The 19719-nt window shown below is 54.6% G+C and overlaps 1 protein-coding gene across 1 annotated transcript; it reads right to left on the reverse strand.

Annotated features, from left to right (window-relative positions):
• Window positions 1-1008: 1008 nt before the first annotated feature.
• Window positions 1009-12063, reverse strand: LOC141934258 (vasoactive intestinal polypeptide receptor 1-like). Its single transcript, XM_074849606.1, has 13 exons — window positions 11865-12063; window positions 9160-9283; window positions 6097-6204; window positions 5052-5161; window positions 4707-4804; window positions 4085-4217; window positions 3329-3482; window positions 2587-2647; window positions 2249-2315; window positions 2049-2140; window positions 1679-1808; window positions 1360-1401; window positions 1009-1101 (listed from the first exon to the last, which is right to left on the reverse strand). Exons 1-13 carry the CDS (start codon window positions 11934-11936, stop codon window positions 1009-1011), a joined length of 1284 nt encoding a protein of 427 aa, XP_074705707.1. The 5' UTR covers window positions 11937-12063.
• Window positions 12064-19719: the final 7656 nt, after the last annotated feature.

Below are 19719 nucleotides of genomic sequence, written 5' to 3' on the forward strand. Positions count from 1 at the left end.
TGCACCTATCTTGTGCTCTTCCTCGCTTTCCTCCTCCATCTCCCCTCCATGGCCTTGCCCAGAGCCTGGCTGTTTCACCAGACAGGGAAAAAGCAGATATTCACCCCCCGCCCCCCAACCCGGGAATATTTCCAGACTTTGCAGATATTGTCAGGTTTCTACCCTCTAGCAAGCCTGGTACCAAGTCATCTGGGTTTGTAGAGCAAAGCAAACCTCTGAAAAGTGATGCTGGATTTCAGAACTAGATTTTTTTGGCAAAAACCTCGCTAGTGCCAGGCAAACGAATCCCCAGTGAAGACGAGTGAGTCCTACTGTTTGCAAACTGTCGCATCGTTCCAGTGCAGAGCCCCTGGGAGAGGTGCAGAGCCCCTAGGAGCTGGCATGGCAAGGATGATGGACCGTCTTCCCCAGCACCAAGCACAGCTGAAGCAACAGGCACGGGAGAAAGGGAAACTTTTTGGAAAGCAGGGGAGGATCTGAGTCATGAAACCATTGGGAGTCTCATGTAGAGAGCTGTCAGTTTTCAGCTGTCTTTGAATTTGCTACTCCCACCCCCAGAATGGCTCCTGGGGGCTGTGTCTAGGCATCTTCCCATAAGGAAAACAGTTTCGTAAACCAAAGCAGGAAGGTGAAAAAGCGCTGGGGCCACTTCGGTTTTCATTCCAGTGCCAAATGAAAAATGCCAGATGTCCTTTGTGAAATGATATTTACGTTTCCTACTCAGTCCTGGGGCAGAAAAGGTGGAGAATCTCTCTTCCCTTTTCCTAAAACACTGACCAAACCACGAAGGGAGCTTTGGGCAGGTGAGAAACCATCATGGATCAACAAGAGATGCCAGTACATGAGCAGGCAGAGCCTTTCGCAATGGCCTTTCACACCACCCTCTGAGGATGCCAGACCCAGAACCTACAAAATCCTTTTTATTGCGTTTCTGGAACCATAGCTGTGGAGCTGCACTGCCACCACCACTGTCCTCAGGGAAGTATTTGCCCCCAAATGCTGTCCTCGTCATGCTGTGAAGTCTTGGGTTGCCAGGTTGAAGACGTTGCTCTCCATGGATGACTGCCACTTGCCCCAGTTCCTCTTGATCTCAGCCTGGACCTGAACCGACAACACGGACCGGTGCTGTCACCCAGGGGCTCCCGCCAGCACCCACTGAAGGGGCAGGAGCTGCATCCTGGGCTCAACAAAGGATTTGGGGTGCAAGAGAGTAGGGACCCCGTGCACATCTGCATGCCCACGTGTGCACGCATGCATGGTTGTGTGCATGCAGTGCTCATTGGGGTGCACCCTGGGGGTGTCTGTGTGCCCATGTGTGTGGCTGTGGTGCCCAGGGGGTTGATGCTGGGGGGCACTCACCTCTCCATTCAGGAAGCAGTACAGCAGAGCCACCAGAAACCCCTGAAAAGGACAGAAAGAGCAAATTTCACCTGATGAAAGGGGCTGGATCCCTCCGTGCTCATCTTCTGCCTGCATTTAGCATCCTCCCACACCTCTTACCCTATCCCACAGGCAGTAGGGGTATGAGATTAGTGCAAGTTTCTCACCAGACCACGTCCCTTGTGTCCCAAAAGACTGCAAAGCCCCAGCTGTACATCCCAGGGTCTCCTGGTGTGATCTTGGGATGGGACAGGATGGGTACATGGGGTTTTTGCCTACCCATCTCCCCAGTCTGTACCTGGTAGGAGCCGAGAACCAGCTCGAAGTACAGCCGGGCATCCACACCGATGTGCTCGGGGAAGAGTGCAAACACCACATAGTGTACCCCGAAAAGAGGAATGAGGAGCAGCGTGGACTTCGTCAGCCTCCTGTGGAGAGTGGTGACATGAGCAAGGGCCTGGGTGAAGGCGAGAGTCCTGCTGCCCTGTGAGACAAGCCCTTCCCAAGAGCTTGATCTTAACCCAAAATAGGTTTTCCATGAAAGGCAGGTCTTGGAGGCTCCAAGGATGGTCCTCATCTCTGCTCCTCCAGGGAAGGGTCCCTGCTGCCCTGGGTGACCTCAGAAACCGGGGTGAGGGGAGCTCCCCCTTGCCCGAGCTAGCCCTTACATGTACTGTTGCTTGTAGTTTTTGCTGATGTCTGGGGACCGGATCTTCTGCGCTAACATCCTGGTGACATTGAGGAAGATGAGGAAGTTCACCTGTCATGGGACAGCATGCCTCAGGTGCTGCACAGACCCCTGGTCAGGTGCCCCTGTTCATGAGGGACCCCCAGCTCTGGGGCCGGGATGCTCAGGGAACATACTCACAAATATGGCCAGGAGGATGGGAGCCTTGATCACCCACCAGTAGAGACTGGTGTAGTCGTCCCAGCACCTATGGGAGAGGGGAAATGGCTCTGCCACCCACTTGCACCCTCCTAGCTCAGGTCTTGCCCTGCCAGCCCCCCAGCGCCCTGCCCTGTTTGCACAGCACCTCTTGCAACAGGGATCAGTCCCACCAGAAAATAGAAATAGCATTAAAATGAAGTGCTGCCCCACTTATCCCCTCCCTAAGCCTCCCATGCAAGAGGTTTGTCCCCTGGGATGTGTATGGGGCACCCGTGGCCAAGCTGGCCTGGAGAAAGACGAGGGGTGGCTGTTCTTACCCATGGTTGTCGTACTGCAGCCTGGTGATCACCCACACGCAGACCGTAAGCATGGGGACACCTGCAAGAACAGGACCCAGGCAGGGATATGGAATCACCCCAATTCTCTGGGGAGCCCCCGTACCTCGCCTCCATCCCTTGTCCTGAAAAACACGTGCCTGGGACAGGTCTGGTGCTCTGCAGGTAGCAGGAAGGTGAAGGCCTTTCCTCCTTCTCCGGGTTTTAAAAGGAGATGGTGCCCACTGAAGGTGATGTGCTTGTCTGTGTGTCACCTCCTGGCCACCCTCCTGCCCCCCTGTGTGCTCTTGCATCTAATCTGGTCACCTGGGATGAGTGTTTCCAGCCCCTGGTGGATGTGGGGAGAAGGTAGGACCTGACTGTTCAGGATGGGTCGGCAGCAGATGCTGCGGAGTCCCTTTGGTCGCTGTTAGCAAGCGTTTTCCCCTTTGAGTGATTTTGCACACATGTCATGAAATCAAGAATCAGGCCATGCTGCCCGACCAGCTCCAGGGGCTGGCGGGAGCTGGTGGGTGCCCCACTGAGCACAAGGCCATGCAGAGAGATGCTGGGGTGGGGGCACATGCCTAGAGCAGCCATGGGGAGCACCGTGATGGTGGACCTTTGGCCAGGCAGATCTCAGAGCAGCAACTCCAGGCACCCCAAAACTGGTGCCTACCCCCCCGTCTGTGTCAATGGGACCTCACTGGAGGGAGGCTGATGTGCCGGGGGGCCCCGCACTCACCCCAGCCGATGAGGATGTACCACCAGATGTACCTCTTGTCGGAGGTGAAGGTGAGCAGCAGTAGGGTCTGCAGGTACATGCCCTCCACCAGCAGCCAGTAGAAGTTGGCCAGGACTGAGTACTGGAAGAAGGTGATGGCTACTTTGCAGTTCACCTGTGAGCATGAGGAAGGGGAAAGGCTCAGCAGTGCTGGCTGGCATCAGAGCCTGTCCTGGGGGCACAGGGGATAGTCCATGTCCTCATTCATCCGCTTGAGGAGACCTGTGATGGTCTTTCAGTGCAGCCCCAGGGATGTTGCACCGGTCCCACATGTCACCTGCAGTATTTTTGGCTCTGCCTGTGCAGCAGGGGCTGATGACTGCAGGCCGTTATCGTAGGACCTTTAGAAACCCATGTGTTGTATCTGGGCTGCACGCAGGGAGTTCTGCTTCTATTGACAAGCCCAAATCTGCGCATCCAGTGGTGCGAGACCTGTTTGCTTGTACGTGGTGCTGATGGGGTTGTGCAGAGCTTTAACCCCTCTGGAAGAGTCTTTCTGAGAACAGGGAGAGCTCTGAGGGCAGAGCATGTTCTCTGCAGACAGGGCCCATGCAGAGATGCTGTTGTGAACCTCCTGATGTCCACCCAAGCCAGCCTTTCCTCCTCAGGTTCACAGCCTCTCTCGCCCTCCTCTTTGCAGTGCTAAATCTGCTGCAAATGTAGCTAGACCCCCCCAGATCAGCACACGGTGCCCTGTGCTGGGGCTCAGCACCTTACCGTTGACATCGTGCAGTGGTCAATGGACTCATCCGAGAAGAGGACGGCATCCTTGATGAACACGGCAGCCCCGCGCAGTATGAAGGAGGTGAAGAAGTGGATGTGGATGGAATTCCTGGTGCAATGCAGCTTCCTACAGGAGGAAGAGATGTGCTGTGCCCAGGGAGGGAGCAGAGAGAGCAGATGGGCAGAGAAGCTTCTCCTTTGGGAGCTGCTTCCCTAGGTGGACCCCAGCTGAGGGGACTATGTGTTGATCATGGTCAAGCACAAAGACTTGGAGGAGGTTTTCCTGCTTTGAAATCATGAAGGACAGGGTTGTGCTGTGCTCGAGGCTGCTGCCTGGAGACGAGGTGTGCTGGGGAACATCCTCCAGCCACCTCCAGAGAGCACCCTTCTGCAGCACAGCGAGGTCTGCAAAAACTAAGCTTGAAAGGGCAATCTGAGGGTTTAAAATCTGTGTGTCAGCAGGAAAGGACAACGCTGCAATTTGTCTCAGGTCTCCCTGGTTATCTGTGTTGGCAGGGATGGAGTCTGGCTGCTCTGGGAGGGGATTTACCCTGCTCATGATTTACCCTGCTTTCCTCCAGCTGCAGCCCACGGGGCAGCCAGCGCCGAGCCCTACCTGAAGCAGGAGAAGATGCCGATGGCCAAGAACAGGGCTGCCAGGGACGTGGAGTAGCCACAGGTGTAAAGCACCTTCATGGTGACAAAATAGCCTTTCTGGAAGGGAAAGCACCAGCGGAGTGAGGCAGCATGGACTGGGAGGTGCTGGTCTGCAATGGGCAGGGAGGTCACAGGGTGATGCCTCAGCCCTTGCTCAAATCCCTCCAGGCAGCCCAGCAACAAGAATGAGGCTGATGAGATATTCCCGAGAGCATTTTCATGTTTCATTGCCCATCGTTATGGGTCAAAGTGAGGTAGGGTGATGCTAGGAAGGGTGCCCCACAGCCCCCGGGAATCCACTTGCCTTGGCCTCGGTGTCATTATTGTTGCCAATGGCCTCCAGCTCACAGGCGTTGTAGTAGGGAGGGCTGGGGAAGCTCCACCCCGACTCGGTGCAGTTCCTCTGGATCAGCGCTGCAGCAACAAGAGGGGACCTCACGAGAGTCACGGGCATCGCCTCTGCATCAGCACCCCCAGAATGTCCAGCCTGGGGATGGCACCTTGCTCTCTGGAATGGAGCCTAAATCCCAGCAGCAGCATCCCAGCTGTGACAGCAGCGTGGTACCCGAATGGCCTGGCTGCTCCATCCTGCCCACCCCGATCACATCTCTGCCCTCCGGTGCTCTGTCTGGAGGTGCCAGAGCATCTTAAGGCAAGATGTGAAAGCAAGCATGAATCCTCACATTGGGAGGGAATTAAGGCTAAACAGGGGCTTTTTAACCCTGTGAGGGCTTCAGCAAGCCTCTCCTGAGCTGTTTCTGCCCTAAAGCAGCATTTATCAACCCTCCATTGCCTTTTCAATTATGCCCAGCCAAGGAAGCGCTCGGATGCCATGGGGGCCGGTCGGGTGCTCTCCTTCACACTCCACTGCCTCCAAGATGGATGGAGGCAGTGACTCCCTGGGGAGCAGTGCCCACCCCAGGAGAGTGTCCAGCCTTGAAATAATCATAATCTTATGCTGTGTTTTTCATCTGTGTGGCTTGGAGCTGTACTGAGCAGGCCAGGAGCATTAAGCTGGTGTGTGAATGGGGAAAAGAGAGCACTGAGCAACAACAGGAGTGTCCTGCTGTCACCCAGTTGGAGGATGAGGTCCCCAAGTGCTCTACCCACAGGGGATGCTTGGTACTGGTGATGAAAGGGCTTGGGGACTTCCCTGGCGTGGCAGCACCCTGCATCTCTGCTTTTGCCTGTTCCCTGCTTGGATTGCAATATATGCCAAGCTTTTGGATGGGGCAGGAGCTGTGGGAAGGGCTGGGGTGGCACAAGGATCCCAGGCAGGCAGGGGTGGGTGCAGCTCTGCCCTCCATCCCTGGGGATGAACGGTCTGGGCTGGATTCAGAGCACTGCACCTTTGGACTTCTTGAAGATGTGGAGGATGTCAGGGCAGGTGACGGCTCGGGACTGGCCGACGGGCACGGCTGACCAGCAGCTCACTCCATCCCACTCAGTCAGGCAGCCTGGGAAGGGACGGGATGGTTAGTGCCGCTGGGAAGGGACGTGCCGGGGACACGCACACACACACAGCCCCCCCGGTCCAGGGGCACAGCCCCCAGCAGGCATGGCTGCGCAGATGTAACACGAGAGCGGAGAGGGGCCAGCCGTCACCCGATCTACAGGGCCATGCTGTACCCCCTCAGGAATTAGGAGCATCCCAGCTCCAGTTCTGGGAACGACCTCCCCCAGTGCTGAGATCTCCTTTTAGCCCCACGTCGACAGGACCTGGTATTTCCTGGGGCTACATCAGACCCAGAGCTCCTGCGAGGAGACTCCAGGGAATGAGGCTGTGGGAAAGGCTGGGACTTTCCTGGTGGCATCTAAAATAATGCAAGGTTTATGCTGGATTTCTGCACCCAGCAGCCGTGGTGGCCCCGCTCAGGACATCTCTCCAGCCCGAAGGAGGAGGACAGGAGAAAGCACTGCAAGACTTGCTGGAGAGCAATTGGCTTAAACATGTTTTGCTTTTCTCTCTAGCACTAAGTTAATCTTTAAATGACTCTTCAATTGCCTTGGAAATGAGCACGGCCGAGCAGATGTGGGGCCTTGAAGAATTAGCACTGCAGCACACCGGGATAAGACATAGACATCACACTTCCAGGACAGTTCTCCTTCTTGCACATGTACATTATTAACCTTGTAGATATACATTATTAACCTGGAGCCACATCTATTCCCAGTCAGGGAATGTGCACTCAGACAAGTCTAATTAGTTTTCTCTGATTTCAGCAAAGCTGTCTGTAGGTATCTGGCCAGGCTTGGAGGGATTTACAGGGCTGTCATTACAACGTCAAGGTACATCTTAATTTTTTTTCTGGAGTATAGCGAACAGAGCACAGCTATTGGGACTGTTGCTGGGAGTGGTTGCTTCATTTCTTAGGCTCCGAGCAAAATATCTGGATGTGTCTGTATGGCAGAGCCATCTCGCTGTGTATAAAGGCACCTCTCGCTGTATGAACGAGCTCTTCCAGCACAGTGAGTGCTGTGGGACCACTTGGTTGGGAGACAGAGGAGCAGCCCGTGGCACAGGGATCGAGCTGGGATTCACACAGCTCTGCAGTGCAATCCCAGGGAATAAAGTCATCCCTCCACTTGAATGGGGAGAAAAGGTTTAAGTCCCCCTTCCCACCCTGTTTCCCTCTCCCAGGCTGCTGCAGCATCTAAAAAACCCCATTTCTTAGAGGTGTGCAAAATGGGGAACAACCCTCCCGTGGAGAAGAGTGATGGAGGCAGCTTCTGGGGGGACAGAGCAAAAAAACATGAGGAAAGGAACTGTCAAGGTGTCTCACTGCCCACCTCGCAGGCAGAGCTGTGCCTTCAGTGTCCCCGCATTGTTGGTCCCCAGGGGCCACCACATCTTCACGCTGTCCCCTGTCCCTGGGTTCCCAGCCAGTGTAGCCCAGCAGCCTGAGGTGTTTGGTTTGGATCAACCCACAGCAACCTGCTTTATTCCAGTTTTCCCAGTGGGGGGCTGAAACATCCCCAAGGTCAATATTATCCTTGTGATGTTCTCCTTGATGTGGCTGAAAAGAGCATTTTTCCCCTCAAAATGCAGTTTGATGGGAAGCTCCTGCTCAGCCTTTCTACTGGTTAATTATATGCAGACCTGCCAGGGCTGCCTCCCTATTTCTTTCTGCTCTAACTGGTATCTGGAGACCACCAAAAGAGATCACTTGAGCCTCACCAGCAAGTTATTGCTTCCCGGCTATTCCAGAGCATTAAATGCTGCGAGCACCAGAGCAGATTTTGAAGTGAAAACACTGCAAACACGATCTCTAACCAGTTTTAGGGCCCCACAGTGGGTTCCCCAGCAGAATGGTGAAGCCTGAGGTCCCTGTCCTGCACCTTCACTCTATATTGCCACCATGTTCAGGGCACCTAAGCCTTCCTCCTCATCGTCACTTCACGCCACTCTCGCTGCAGGTCCCTCCCCATGCTGGCACAAGCAAGCGAGGGGGAAGGGATAAATTCAGTTCAGGTGGACAGCAGAGGCAGCAGCCAAGCCGGAAACCTGGGATTAAATACTGATTTTAATTATGCATTCATGTCTTTTGGTTATTTTCCTACAGTGAGATTCCTTCCCCCTGGCTGGCATGATCTGGGCTGCAAAACGGACTTTTTCCAATCAACTTGGCTTTTCCCTGCTAAGCCGGATGATACGTTACATCTCTGCACAGTTACTTAAGCAATTATGCACCTTAACATGCATTTATTGAGATGCTTCATTCCTACATTTGTATTGGATGAAACCCATTGAATGACGCATTTCTTATTCACTAGGTGATAATTTTTACCCAGATTTTGAGCCAAGCTGCTTTTGGATGGAAATTGAAATGCAATTAAACAAAAATGTACAAAAGCAGCACTTTAAAACTGTTTTTCAGTTAGTTAATTGGTTTAAAAGTCCCAGATATGTAAAAATTAAGTTGCTCAAAACATGTTTAGCACTAAAACTAACTGAATTAGGAAGGCAAGAAGGCATGAAGTGGTGACACGCACCATGCAACACTCGTGCTGACGGCCAGGGCTCTGCATTGCCTGTGCCCGCAGCCCTGCCTGGCCCTGGAGTGTCGGTGCAGGCAGGATGGGAGTGAGGCAGGAGGCTCTGCTCAGGGCACCGACCACACCATCACTGCCAGATGCTGTAAATCGGGGGGGACTCAGCCCCTGTGGCTGTTTGCATCCCTCAGCCCACCCGTACCCTCTGACTTCAATCTCAACCCTCCCTCTCTCTCTGCAGCAGCATTTTTTGGGGCTCTCCAGGGATGCTCCTCAGCCTTTGCTTTGGTCCTGCTCTCCATTTTCCTGAAAATACCTGCTTTTCTGCATCCATGTGTGCTCTGCAGCCCCCCTACCATGGATCATCCTCCAAAGACCCCCTTAGCAAATCTTCCCCCTCCTCCTGAGCTCGCACTCACCTTGCTGCCCAGGGGGTCCAGGGGTTGCTGGCGTTTGGCTTTCACTCCTGATGATCTCCAGACATTCAGCTTTTTGCTCTTGGAAATAGAGGATGATGGAGCAGTCGGGATGAGTCGCTCGCACCTTGAGAGGGGGGAAAGGGCAGACAGCAGGATCCCAGGCATTAGGAGACCTGAGCAGGCAGGGTACCAGCCAATATTCACTATTTCTGCTGCAGCCAGCCCCAGGAGAGAGCCTATCTATGTAACTGTGCTTTTGGACCTTGACATTTCCTTAGCTTTCCACTGGTTCCTTGTAAACACCACAAAGAACCACTGCAATTATTTCTAATTCCCTCTGAAAGCGTGTGAGGCTTAAGGGCACCGCTCCGCCAAGATGCAAGCGTCACGCAGAGGAGCTGAGCTTACAGACGGAGGGGCCAACCCCATCAGCAGGGCAGAGGCGAGCACGTTCAAAGCCTGAGCAAGAAAACCATGTAATTAGAGATTTAAGAAAACCACCTATTCAGGTATATCTAATCCTTCCCTGGCTGGCTGGATTTTGCTCACGTGTGTTTTCTCACGTTCGGGCTTGTGTATTTTAATTGCAGGCACCGGCAACAGCCGTCAGAGTTCCCCAACTCGTTGGGGAGATGCTGCAAAATGGGCACGCTGACCTCCTTACAGCTTTTGGGTTTGCTAGCAGGAGTGCTGGGACACCAAGGAGTATGCCTCAAGCCCTCAGCTCCCCAAAATGCAAGGGATGTGGTGGCTCAGCACCCTGGGATAGGGCTGCCCAGGAATCCCCATTTTTGACTTTGTCTCCTTGGCTTCCAGCTGGAGAGCCGGGAGACTGAGGCTGAACTGAGAGCAGGCCATGAATTTTGCATGCCCATTCCCAAGCATCCATGCCCATGGGGGGATGTGGTGGGGGCTGCAGCATCCAGACACAGGACATGTCTGGGGCAGGGTTTTTGGGCCAAGACATGGGATTTGGTTGCTGATTTTAGATGTGTGGACAGAGATGTAAAAGCTGGACAAATAGAGGGATGAGGGTGGGCAAGTGGACCCAGGGACTGGAGGGAAGTGTGGGGCACTAAAGCATCGCTTGGCTGAGCCATGTCCTTCTCTGCCCTGTCCTGGTCACTGTACAGCCACTTCTCTGGGGTCCCTTCACCTCCCCCAGGACATTTTGTTTCCTTTTTCTGCTGAACATGAGATTTACAAGGAAATTCCTGGTCTGCAAAATGCGTTTTGGTGATGGCTGCTGGGCACAGCACCGAGAAAGCACACTACTTCATTGTAGTGATGAAGGACCTGGACCAGGCAGAGGTGCCACAGACCCTTTTAGCTGCAAAGTGGCTGGTTTTTACTATTTATGGTAACAGCCTGGCTGCTGGAGCACTGGAGTAGGTAATGTGCAGTGCTCCCTTCAGAGCTTGCTTCAGGGCAGGCAACTCCTTGCCGTGCCTCAGTTTCCCCATCTGGGAAGGGGCCTGATGACATCGCTTTTCTTATAAAGCCCTCAAAGCCTCCAGCACTCTCCCAGCCCTGCTTCTTTCCCTGCTCTTTCCCCTTTCCCTCTCTTTTTATTTCCCTTCCCTTCCCTTCCCTTCCCTTCCCTTCCCTTCCCTTCCCTTCCCTTCCCTTCCCTTCCCTTCCCTTCCCTTCCCTTCCCTTCCCTTCCCTTCCCTTCCCTTCCCTTCCCTTCCCTTCCCTTCCCTTCCCTTCCTTTTGTTTTCTTTTTTTCCTCTTTCTTTGTCCTTTCCTTTTTTCCCTTCCTTTCCCCCCCTTCCCTTTCTCTTCATTTTCTTTTCCTTTCCATTATTCAGTCTCCATGTGAGCTAAAGAGCTTGTGGAGCGAAGCATGGCTGGGAGAAATCCTGAAGGCTTTGCAGAGAAACGCTGAGCCAAAGCCCTCTCCGGCCTGAGTCCTCCACCCTCCAGAGTTTGCCATGGAAGCAATTTGACAAGTTCAGGATGGGTTTGCAGGCGTGGCTGCCAGACTCACCGTGCATTGCTCCGGCAGCACAACTGCTCCATGTCCCCCCCATTTCAATGAGGGCTTGGTGCCAGCTGTCCCCATGGGTCTGCCCGAGGATGGGGAGCACCCCACGCATGGTCCTTGCCCCCTGCACCCTCCAGCCATCCCAACCTTCCGCCTGTGGATGCTCCCCCAGGCCCTTGGGGTTTGGGGCTCCTTCGAGGTGTGTAGGGCGATGTGAGCAAAGGCCCCACCAGCACCCATGTGGGGATGGAGGGGACTGTCCCCGAGGCAGGGCACAGGTCACCCTCCTGGGGGATGTCCTGGAGCAGCCCCTGGAGCTGAACCCCACGGGAGCTTTGCCGGCTGCGCTGGCCGGACCCCGAGCGCTGTCCCAGCCCTGGGGAGCGCAGGGGGGTCCCAGCATCACCCACCTCCCTCGCTGCCCGTCCCTGCGCTGCGTGTGAGAAAATCCTCCCCCAGAAGTGGCGACGAAAGCACCCGAGTGGGTGCAGCAGTGCCGGCAGCTCGCAGGGCTGTGGCTCGACATCACCCCTGGGTCAGACAGTGGGAGGGATGGGGACAGGGATGGGGATGTCCTGGTGGAGATCTGACCCCTGACTAGGACATAGCACCCCCCAGGGCTGGCCAGACCCCGAAGCAGCTGTCACAGACAGGGACCCCCACACTCGCTGCCCACCCTTCTCCCCACCGCAGTCCCGTCCTCCCTGGGGACACTTACCCGAAGCATCAGGAGTGTGAGCAGCAGGACCAGCAGCATGCGAGTGCCGGGGGGCTGCCATGGGCCCCCCATAGCTGTATCCAACCCTGTGCTGCCCTGTCCACAGTGTCCCAGCTCAGTCCCCGAGGGGTGGGGGACAGCCGAGCTCCTCCTGCATGGCTCTGCAGGTGGGGGGCTGCATCAGGACCCCAGCTCCCAGGGGCGGCCCAGCACCTTCCTCCCCCTAACCCCTCTTCACTGCTCCTTCCCAGCCCTGTCCTGCTCCTGGCTCCCTCTGAGACCGTTTCCCGCAGTGGGTGCTTAGTCCCACTCAGGTCACCCCGACCCACTCCTCGTGCCCACCCAGCTCTGGCTGTCCCCCCCACCTCGCTGTCCCTGCCCAGTGCTGATGGGCTCTATCTCTCTGTGAGACTGAATGTTACAGCTCCTGGATCTGGTAATATGGGAGGCTCCACCCTCCACTCCCCCTCCCCACGCAGCCGGCTGGATGCGAGGAGCAGCACGGGGGGGACACCCCAGCCTGGCACTGCCCAGCCTGGCCACTGCCAGGCTCCCAGCACTCCCCTACCTGCTCCTGTCAGAGACCTGGGACCCCCCAGCTGGGCCCAGGGGGATGTGCAGGGGGGCACGGAGCCCTCTTGCCTGCTCCTTGCATGCTGCTGAGCTGGGAAACTGCCAGCTAAAGGCTGTGGGAAGTGGGGGTGCAGCCAGGATGGGGTGCGGGGGGCATGCTAAGGGCCACACTGCTCCCTGGCTGGCTCCATGTGGGACCTGGGACTAGAAGAAAGTAGACAGCTCAAAGGAGATGTTGTGATGCTGGGACTGCGCACACACATGTACAAACACATGCCCTGACATGTATGTGCATTCCTGGACACATGGGGTGGGGGCAGTGCCGCTCCTTCAGGCTCTGCCGGCCCCAGCTGTGACCTGCCTGCTCACCTCCTGCCTCTGCTGCCCGCAACACCCCAGACCCCCTTTCCAAAACCACCCCCTGCCCAGAAAGGCCCAGGATGGGCACCAGCTGTCTGGCAGGCAGCACGCAGCTCTGCAAAATAACCTTAACTCTGCCCCAACTGAGGTTTTGGGTCTTGGCCAAGGTCATGGTTTTGGTGGTACCAGGACACTGGGTGCTGTAACCTTGGTTCCAAACCAGAGTGGAGCAGAGGGGGTGCTGGTGGACCCTGGGAACAGGAGCAAGCCATGATGGACACACACCTCCCTGTGCCCAAAACACCCAGCACAGCATCCCTCCCAGCCATGCCCAGGGATGGGGCTGCCTCAGGGCCAGCCATGGACCCCCAGACCCTCACCTGGGCTCTTCCTTTATATTTTTTAATATATATTTTTTTATATAAAAATTTATATATAATATAATATAATATATATTTATATGTAATATATATTTTATATATATAAAAATATGACTTTTTATATATTATACATCATATATAAAATATATATTAATATATATATTATATTTTTATATGTATATTAAAAAAATAATTCTCCATGTAGAAAGCCCCAGCCCCTTTAGCAAGGGGAATTTTGACCCGAACTTCACCATTTTAATGCTTTTAGTGACAAAGCAGAGAGGGCAGGAGGGGTGAAGGAAGGAGGAGGAAACCCAGGAGCGTAGGGAAAGCAGCCATGATAATCTTGGGATTAAAGGTCCATCCTTGCACCCCTGGACCACCCCAAATCCTCCTCACTGAAACAACTTGGGTGTGGGCGATGGTGAAAGGAGAGACTGAAAATGGCCCCAAAGGCTGAAGGGTAGAGGGCTGGGGGGCTGCTCTGCACTTTGTACTGGGGTGTGAGGAGGGTGAACCATTTGTGCTGCTAATTTTAGTAACCCTACATCATTACCATTTCTTAACGAGGCAGCGAATCACATTAGCTGCTCCTTCCATAACTTCTCATAATGAGCTACGAAGCCAATAAATGAACTCCTGCTGTTGCTCTGCCGTTCAAAGACCTCAATAAGAATTGCTATGTAAATTAAATACCTCTAAAAAATGCAAGTAAAAGAACTAGGTCCTTAATATTTAAAAGCACTTGTCTGACATTATTAGAAGTGACCGAGGCTGCTCTCAGCAGCGCAGACCGGCAAAGGCTGATCCCACAGTTATGTTGACACAAAAGGCTGCCGAGACCCGGCCACACTCATTACCATCTAATAGTTTCCACTGAAATGCAAACATCCAATCTTAATCATTTAATTTTCCAACAGCATATAAACACGCAGTGGGAGAGTGCCTTATCAGGTGCTGCTAAAAACAAATAAAACAATACCCGATGCAAATAGCCCTGTGCTGAGCTGGCTGCATCGCCCCATGGGGTGCTGGCTGAGGTGGGGGGAAGAGGAATGGGTTGATGGGGGATGGGGTCTGGTTTGGGGGTGGTGGTGACCCCAAGCTGCTCAACGTGTCCCCACCAGGCCATTTTATTTGGTGCCATCTGGTGGCAAATTGACTGGAGGGTCCCGTCCCCAGCTGGTCGCTGGAGGGGAGCAGCCCAGTTTCAGGGGTGGACAATCTGGTCCCTGCGGTGGGAAAGGCCAGATGAGGTTTGCAAAGCATTGCATCACTGGAGGATGCGGGTTGTGGGAGCAGTGGGGACCCTTCAGGTGATGCCCAACCACCTCCACCTTCCCAAGCTGGTCCTGCCCTTCCTCCAGTGAGGATGAGCTGGGACAGACAATGGTGGCCCATCTTCCTGCTTGGTGCTGGGTGACCTGCCCAGCCCTGCCGGTTTTAGGGCTGTTGCTCTCTTTTGCAGCAGCAAGTAGAAAATAAATGAGGTCAAACTCACTGCACTGCAAAGCTTGGCCAGCCCGGGACCCCCCAGCCGCTCCTGGGCTCCCCACCTGCACCCGAATACAGGTATGTAATGGTGACAGTGGTGGGGAGCGTGGTGGCTGGCTGGAGGGGATGGGATGGGAGGATTTGCCTCGGGCACATCACTTTGGAGTGGCAGCACGGGCATGCACAGCCATGGGTGGTGGGTAACAGTGGCCGTGGGGCTCCCTGTTCATGCCAAAACCCCAGGAAAGCTCCCCGGAGGCTGCCCTCCAGCCACGGGCGCTCCCATTAATCCCACGCCAGCGCTGGGATTGCTGCTGGTGCCTGTCGGTAATTACAAATGACTCAGCCGTTTCCAAAGCAAATGAAGTCACTTGCAGTAATCTTTTTGCAAGTGGCAAATGCTCATTTACCAAGGGCTGGAAATTACTAATTGTGTTCCCTCCATCCCACATTACAGCAAAGAAGTGGGGTGTCCCCTGCCCTTGCCAACAACCTCTTGCTCTGTGGAAGGAAACGGTCTGCGAAGGGCGATTCAGAGTAAGAGGAGACCGCAGTGGCTGCATGATGGCTCAAGGAAGATGGAGCTCAAAGCACCAGCAGCATGAGACCTCCTGGAAGGGGAAAGTGGTGTTTTTTCATAATTAGCTTTCAAAATGAGATGCTTTCACCCACTCATGCTCCAGGACCCACAGAGCATCCCTGAGAGGTGTGTGCCCAAGTGGCTGTGAGTGACAGTGTGATGCAGAGCACAGGGGACAGTGGTTGCCAAGCTGCCACTCCTTATCTGGGGTTTGTCTTCATGTGCAATGAAAAACTGGTTTTTGGACTAGTTTTTTATACCCCTTAGGAGCCAGCAGTGATTATGGGGGGATGTATTGCCTCAGTCATGCTTACTTCATCCCCCATGAGTCTTAAGCAAGGTTGCTGCCTCCCGCCTGTGTTTCCTCATTTTGGGAATCTCTCTGGCTCCAATTTGTCTCCGGGGAAGGGAGATGGCACAAGGGATACGTCGTCACCTCGCTGTCCTCCCTTAGTTATCGGAGGGCAGCTCTGTGAGTCATTGCTGTCGTGCATATCAGAGCACAGCCGATTCGGGTTTGACGCATCACCACCCCGATGTTCCCGGTCTGACGGCGGGCCATCACACCCTGGGTTCTGCTGCTCGGCTAATTTGCCAAAACTTGTTGATGCTAAGCTTTCATTGCTTGCACTGCAAGCAGAGACCCGTGCAGAGAGAGCATCGCATGGCTCTGAGGGGCTGGATCACGTTGTTCCTGCTCCAGATGTCTGGTGCAGCATCACCCCCTGCTCCTGGCTTGTGCTGTGGTGTCTGCTTGCACCTACATGGTGCAGATGTTGGGTTCATGTCCAAGGTGGTGGCAGAGGGTGCCTGTCCCTTCTGGTCCCCAGGGGACTGACCCTGTTTCAGGACTACTTGCTCCTGACGATGGCCCACAGCAAAGCTTCTGGTGGACCCCACTGTCTGCCTAACCAGCGGGTAAGGCTGAGTTCCTGGCCTTGGGTTTGATTTAGGGGGAAGATTTAGGTGAGGGTTTCCAGAACAAGAAATTCCAGACTTACAGTAAGAGAGGGGCTCAAGAGCTTCTGAAGTGAGGCCTGCTAGTAAAATTATCTGCTAAGCATCCTTAGGGTGTCTCTTGGCACACATCTCAGTCTGAGGGTTGGGTTAGGCAAGGTGGCTCTTACTGGGGACAGTGGTGTCTATCCCCTCCAGAACTTTATAATCTTCTGATCCCTCCTGATCCCTGGTTTTCTATGATGCACATGTGGATGGTTTATGTGCCATCAACAAGCACACCAAGATGGGGAGCATAAACTGGTCCTGGGCTGTCACCTCTCCCCAGTATAGGTGAGTGGGCTGATGGGGGTCCTCACCCCACCTCCTTGGTGAGAAGAGGTGGTATCGCCAGCCAGAGGGTCATTTCTACCTGTGAAGGGTGTCTCTAGGCAGTGTCCTGGGGACAGCACAGCCATGGCTGCCTTTCTCAGTCCCCATCACACCTGCCTTGACACTTGCATTTCTTTGTGTCCAGACCGTGTTGATTGAGAGCCAGGCTGACATGCACCGGTGGGCGTGTGGTGTCTGTATCTCCTGCTCCCTCTCTCCCGCTGATGCTCAGACCTTCTCTTCTTCATGAGGGCATGACAGATGTGATGGGGGACTTAAAAAGGGACATGCCATGCTGACAGGCTGCAGCCAAGCACAGCCCTGCCCATAGCTGAGCCCCCAGGCTGTGTCCTGTCCTGCAGTGCTGCACAAGGTGCACTGGGGCTGTGGGTCACACTGGACCCACACTCGGTTTGTGCTTGGTTTGGCTCAAAAAACCCTCCCTGGTTTCATGTGAACTCATGCTAAACACCCCCAAATTCCCTTCCTCTCCTCTCCTCTCCTCTCCTCTCCTCTCCTCTCCTCTCCTCTCCTCTCCTCTCCTCTCCTCTCCTCTCCTCTCCTCTCCTCTCCTCTCCTCTCCTCTCCTCTCCTCTCCTCTCCTCTCCTCTCCTCTCCTCTCCTCTCCTCTCCTCTCCTCTCCTCTCCTCTCCTCTCCTCTCCTCTCCTCTCCTCTCCTCTCCTCTCCTCTCCTCTCCTCTCCTCTCCTCTCCTCTCCTCCTCTCCTCTCCTCTCCTCTCCTCTCCTCTCCTCTCCTCTCCTCTCCTCTCCTCTCCTCTCCTCTCCTCTCCTCTCCTCTCCTCTCCTCTCCTCTCCTCTCCTCTCCTCTCCTCTCCTCTCCTCTCCTCCATGCAGGAGGGCAGCTAATAACATCCCCAAAGTGGCTCAGGCTGCCATGGGGGGCCTGAGGACATTCAGAGCAGGTCCCTTGCCACCCCTTGTTGTCCCACCAGTGGGAGAAACTTTCTTTACGCTGCTCAGCCCTTTGCCCTGGCGCTTGAATCCTTCCTACAGATGAGAACAATATTAGCACCAGCAAGACTGATACTCAGGCTCTGTTCAGAGCAAGGCAGGCTCTGCCAGAAGCAGGGGGTAATCAGCACAGTAATTAAATGTGCAAATAATGGGAATTTGGGAGTTGTAACAAAAGGCAGAGAAATAATCTGGAGGGGCTTGGAGAAATTAGGAACACAGAACAAAATCTAATCAAGCAGAAAATAGCTCGACTGGAGCCAATGGCTGGGGGCTAAGGCAGCTGGCCTCGGAGCGCTCCTCCCCTGGCATTTGGGGGTGTCTCTAGTGTCGCTTTGGGGCAGAACAAGAGTTTTTGGAGAGATCTGTTTCTGCCTGGTGAGCAGGGCTGGCTGCACACTGGGTTTCCGGGACAAGTTCCCAGATCTGCGCTATTGGTGGATGGTAGATTTTGGATGTAATATTGATGGAAATAATCACCCAGAAGAGCAGCCTGGGGAAATGCAGCCGATGGAGGTGGAGGAAATATACCCAAGGCCAGTGGAATGTTGGGCTGTTTGGAGGGAGAAAGTGGTTTTTCATTGCAATGGGTTTGCTGGGACTTAAATATTTTGTGCAGACATACTGTTCCCAGACGCAGTGTTTCCCTGAGATGAGCTTGGACATGCAGAGCTCTCTGGCCAGGAGGAGATTAACAGAAAATGCGAGCTGGTTTTGGTCTGCTGGACACAAATCCCCGTGTGAGCTTCATGGGAGGGACTTGTGGTAGGGGAGAGCAGCAGGCTGGAGCCAGGCTCTGGTGCAATCAATTCATGCTCGTGCTAAGCCTTTTCTGGGTTTCCATTGAGGGATGTGGTCGCTGGTCATTGCATCCCTGGCGAACTGGTCCACGAGGCTGGGAGCCAGAGCCAGGGGACCCAGTGCTGTGACAGGGGCATCCTGGGGACCAGACCTCAGGTGGCACTGGCAGGGCTGAGAGATGTCCTCAGCCACCTGGTTGTGTGCAGGGGGATGTTGTCTCTGAGGACCTGCAAGGGGACACCCCATGGGGTGGAAGGACCTTCTCCCTCCACCAACAGAGACCCCAAACCTGTGGTGCACAGGCAGAGTTGCCTCCATTGGACAGAGACACCACAGAGCCTTGTAGATCCAATCCTAGACTGACATTCAAAGATAGCCCAGACTCTCACCCAGACCTGGTCTCCCAACACTCCCTGAAAAAAGCACCTTGCCAGGTTTGCTCTGACATCCCAGAACCAGGCACAGGTGACATGGCTCAGCCCCGGAGGGACACGCGACAGCTGCCTCCCGGCCCCTCCAGCTGCTTTCCGCCAGCGCTTGAAAGGACCTTTCAATAAGTCCCAATCAAAGAGGCGGCGTGGCGAGGAGTGAGCTGCTCTCATGGGAAAGTGCATCCTGCCAGCCCTCACCCCATCCTTGTTTTCCCATTTCCTGAGGAGGTGACCTGGCAGCAGGCTTGAAGACAACACAAGGCAACAGCCCTTAAACTGCAGCTCTCACTGCTACCGGTGTTGTGACTGCTGAAAGTTCATTCACCTGGGCTCAGCAAGGTGTATTCAGCAAAGAAAAGGCTGTTAAAGATGGGATCGCCTCTGTCTTGGGTTGTCCCAGGGCCCCACATGGCCAAAGCTGGGGAGAAGGTAGCAGGGAACTTTCATCATATATTTTCCTTCTTATACCCCAGCTGAGTGACTTTTGCTCTGTCCTGGGGCTGCTGCGTTTGGGCTGATTATCCCCAAATATCTCCCTGCTCAGAAATGCAGCCCCAGAGACTGGGAAAGAGAGGCACCGAGAGCATGAGCCACGGGGCAGGAGCAGACCTGTATCCCACTGGCCGTGATGGATGAGACCTGCAGAGACCACAGGGCACCAAGATCTGGGATTTTAGGAAACCTCCCAAAGCCACAAGCCGTGAGATGCCGCCAGTGGGTCTGAGCAGCCCCAGAACTGGGACCAGATCTCCCCTGCAACTGGGACCAGTATCAGGGCTCAGATAAACCTGCAACCCTCTGCTTCCAGCTCACTTCCCCACGGGGAAGGTTGTCCTGCAGCCTCAGAAATATCACTGGGGGGCACAAAACCATCCCTGCCCCACAGCCTTTTGCAGTGGGGGGTTATCCTGGGGATACCCTGCAGGGAAAACCAG

Source organism: Strix aluco, chromosome 24, assembly GCF_031877795.1.
Source record: "Strix aluco isolate bStrAlu1 chromosome 24, bStrAlu1.hap1, whole genome shotgun sequence".
Taxonomy (NCBI): domain Eukaryota; kingdom Metazoa; phylum Chordata; class Aves; order Strigiformes; family Strigidae; genus Strix; species Strix aluco.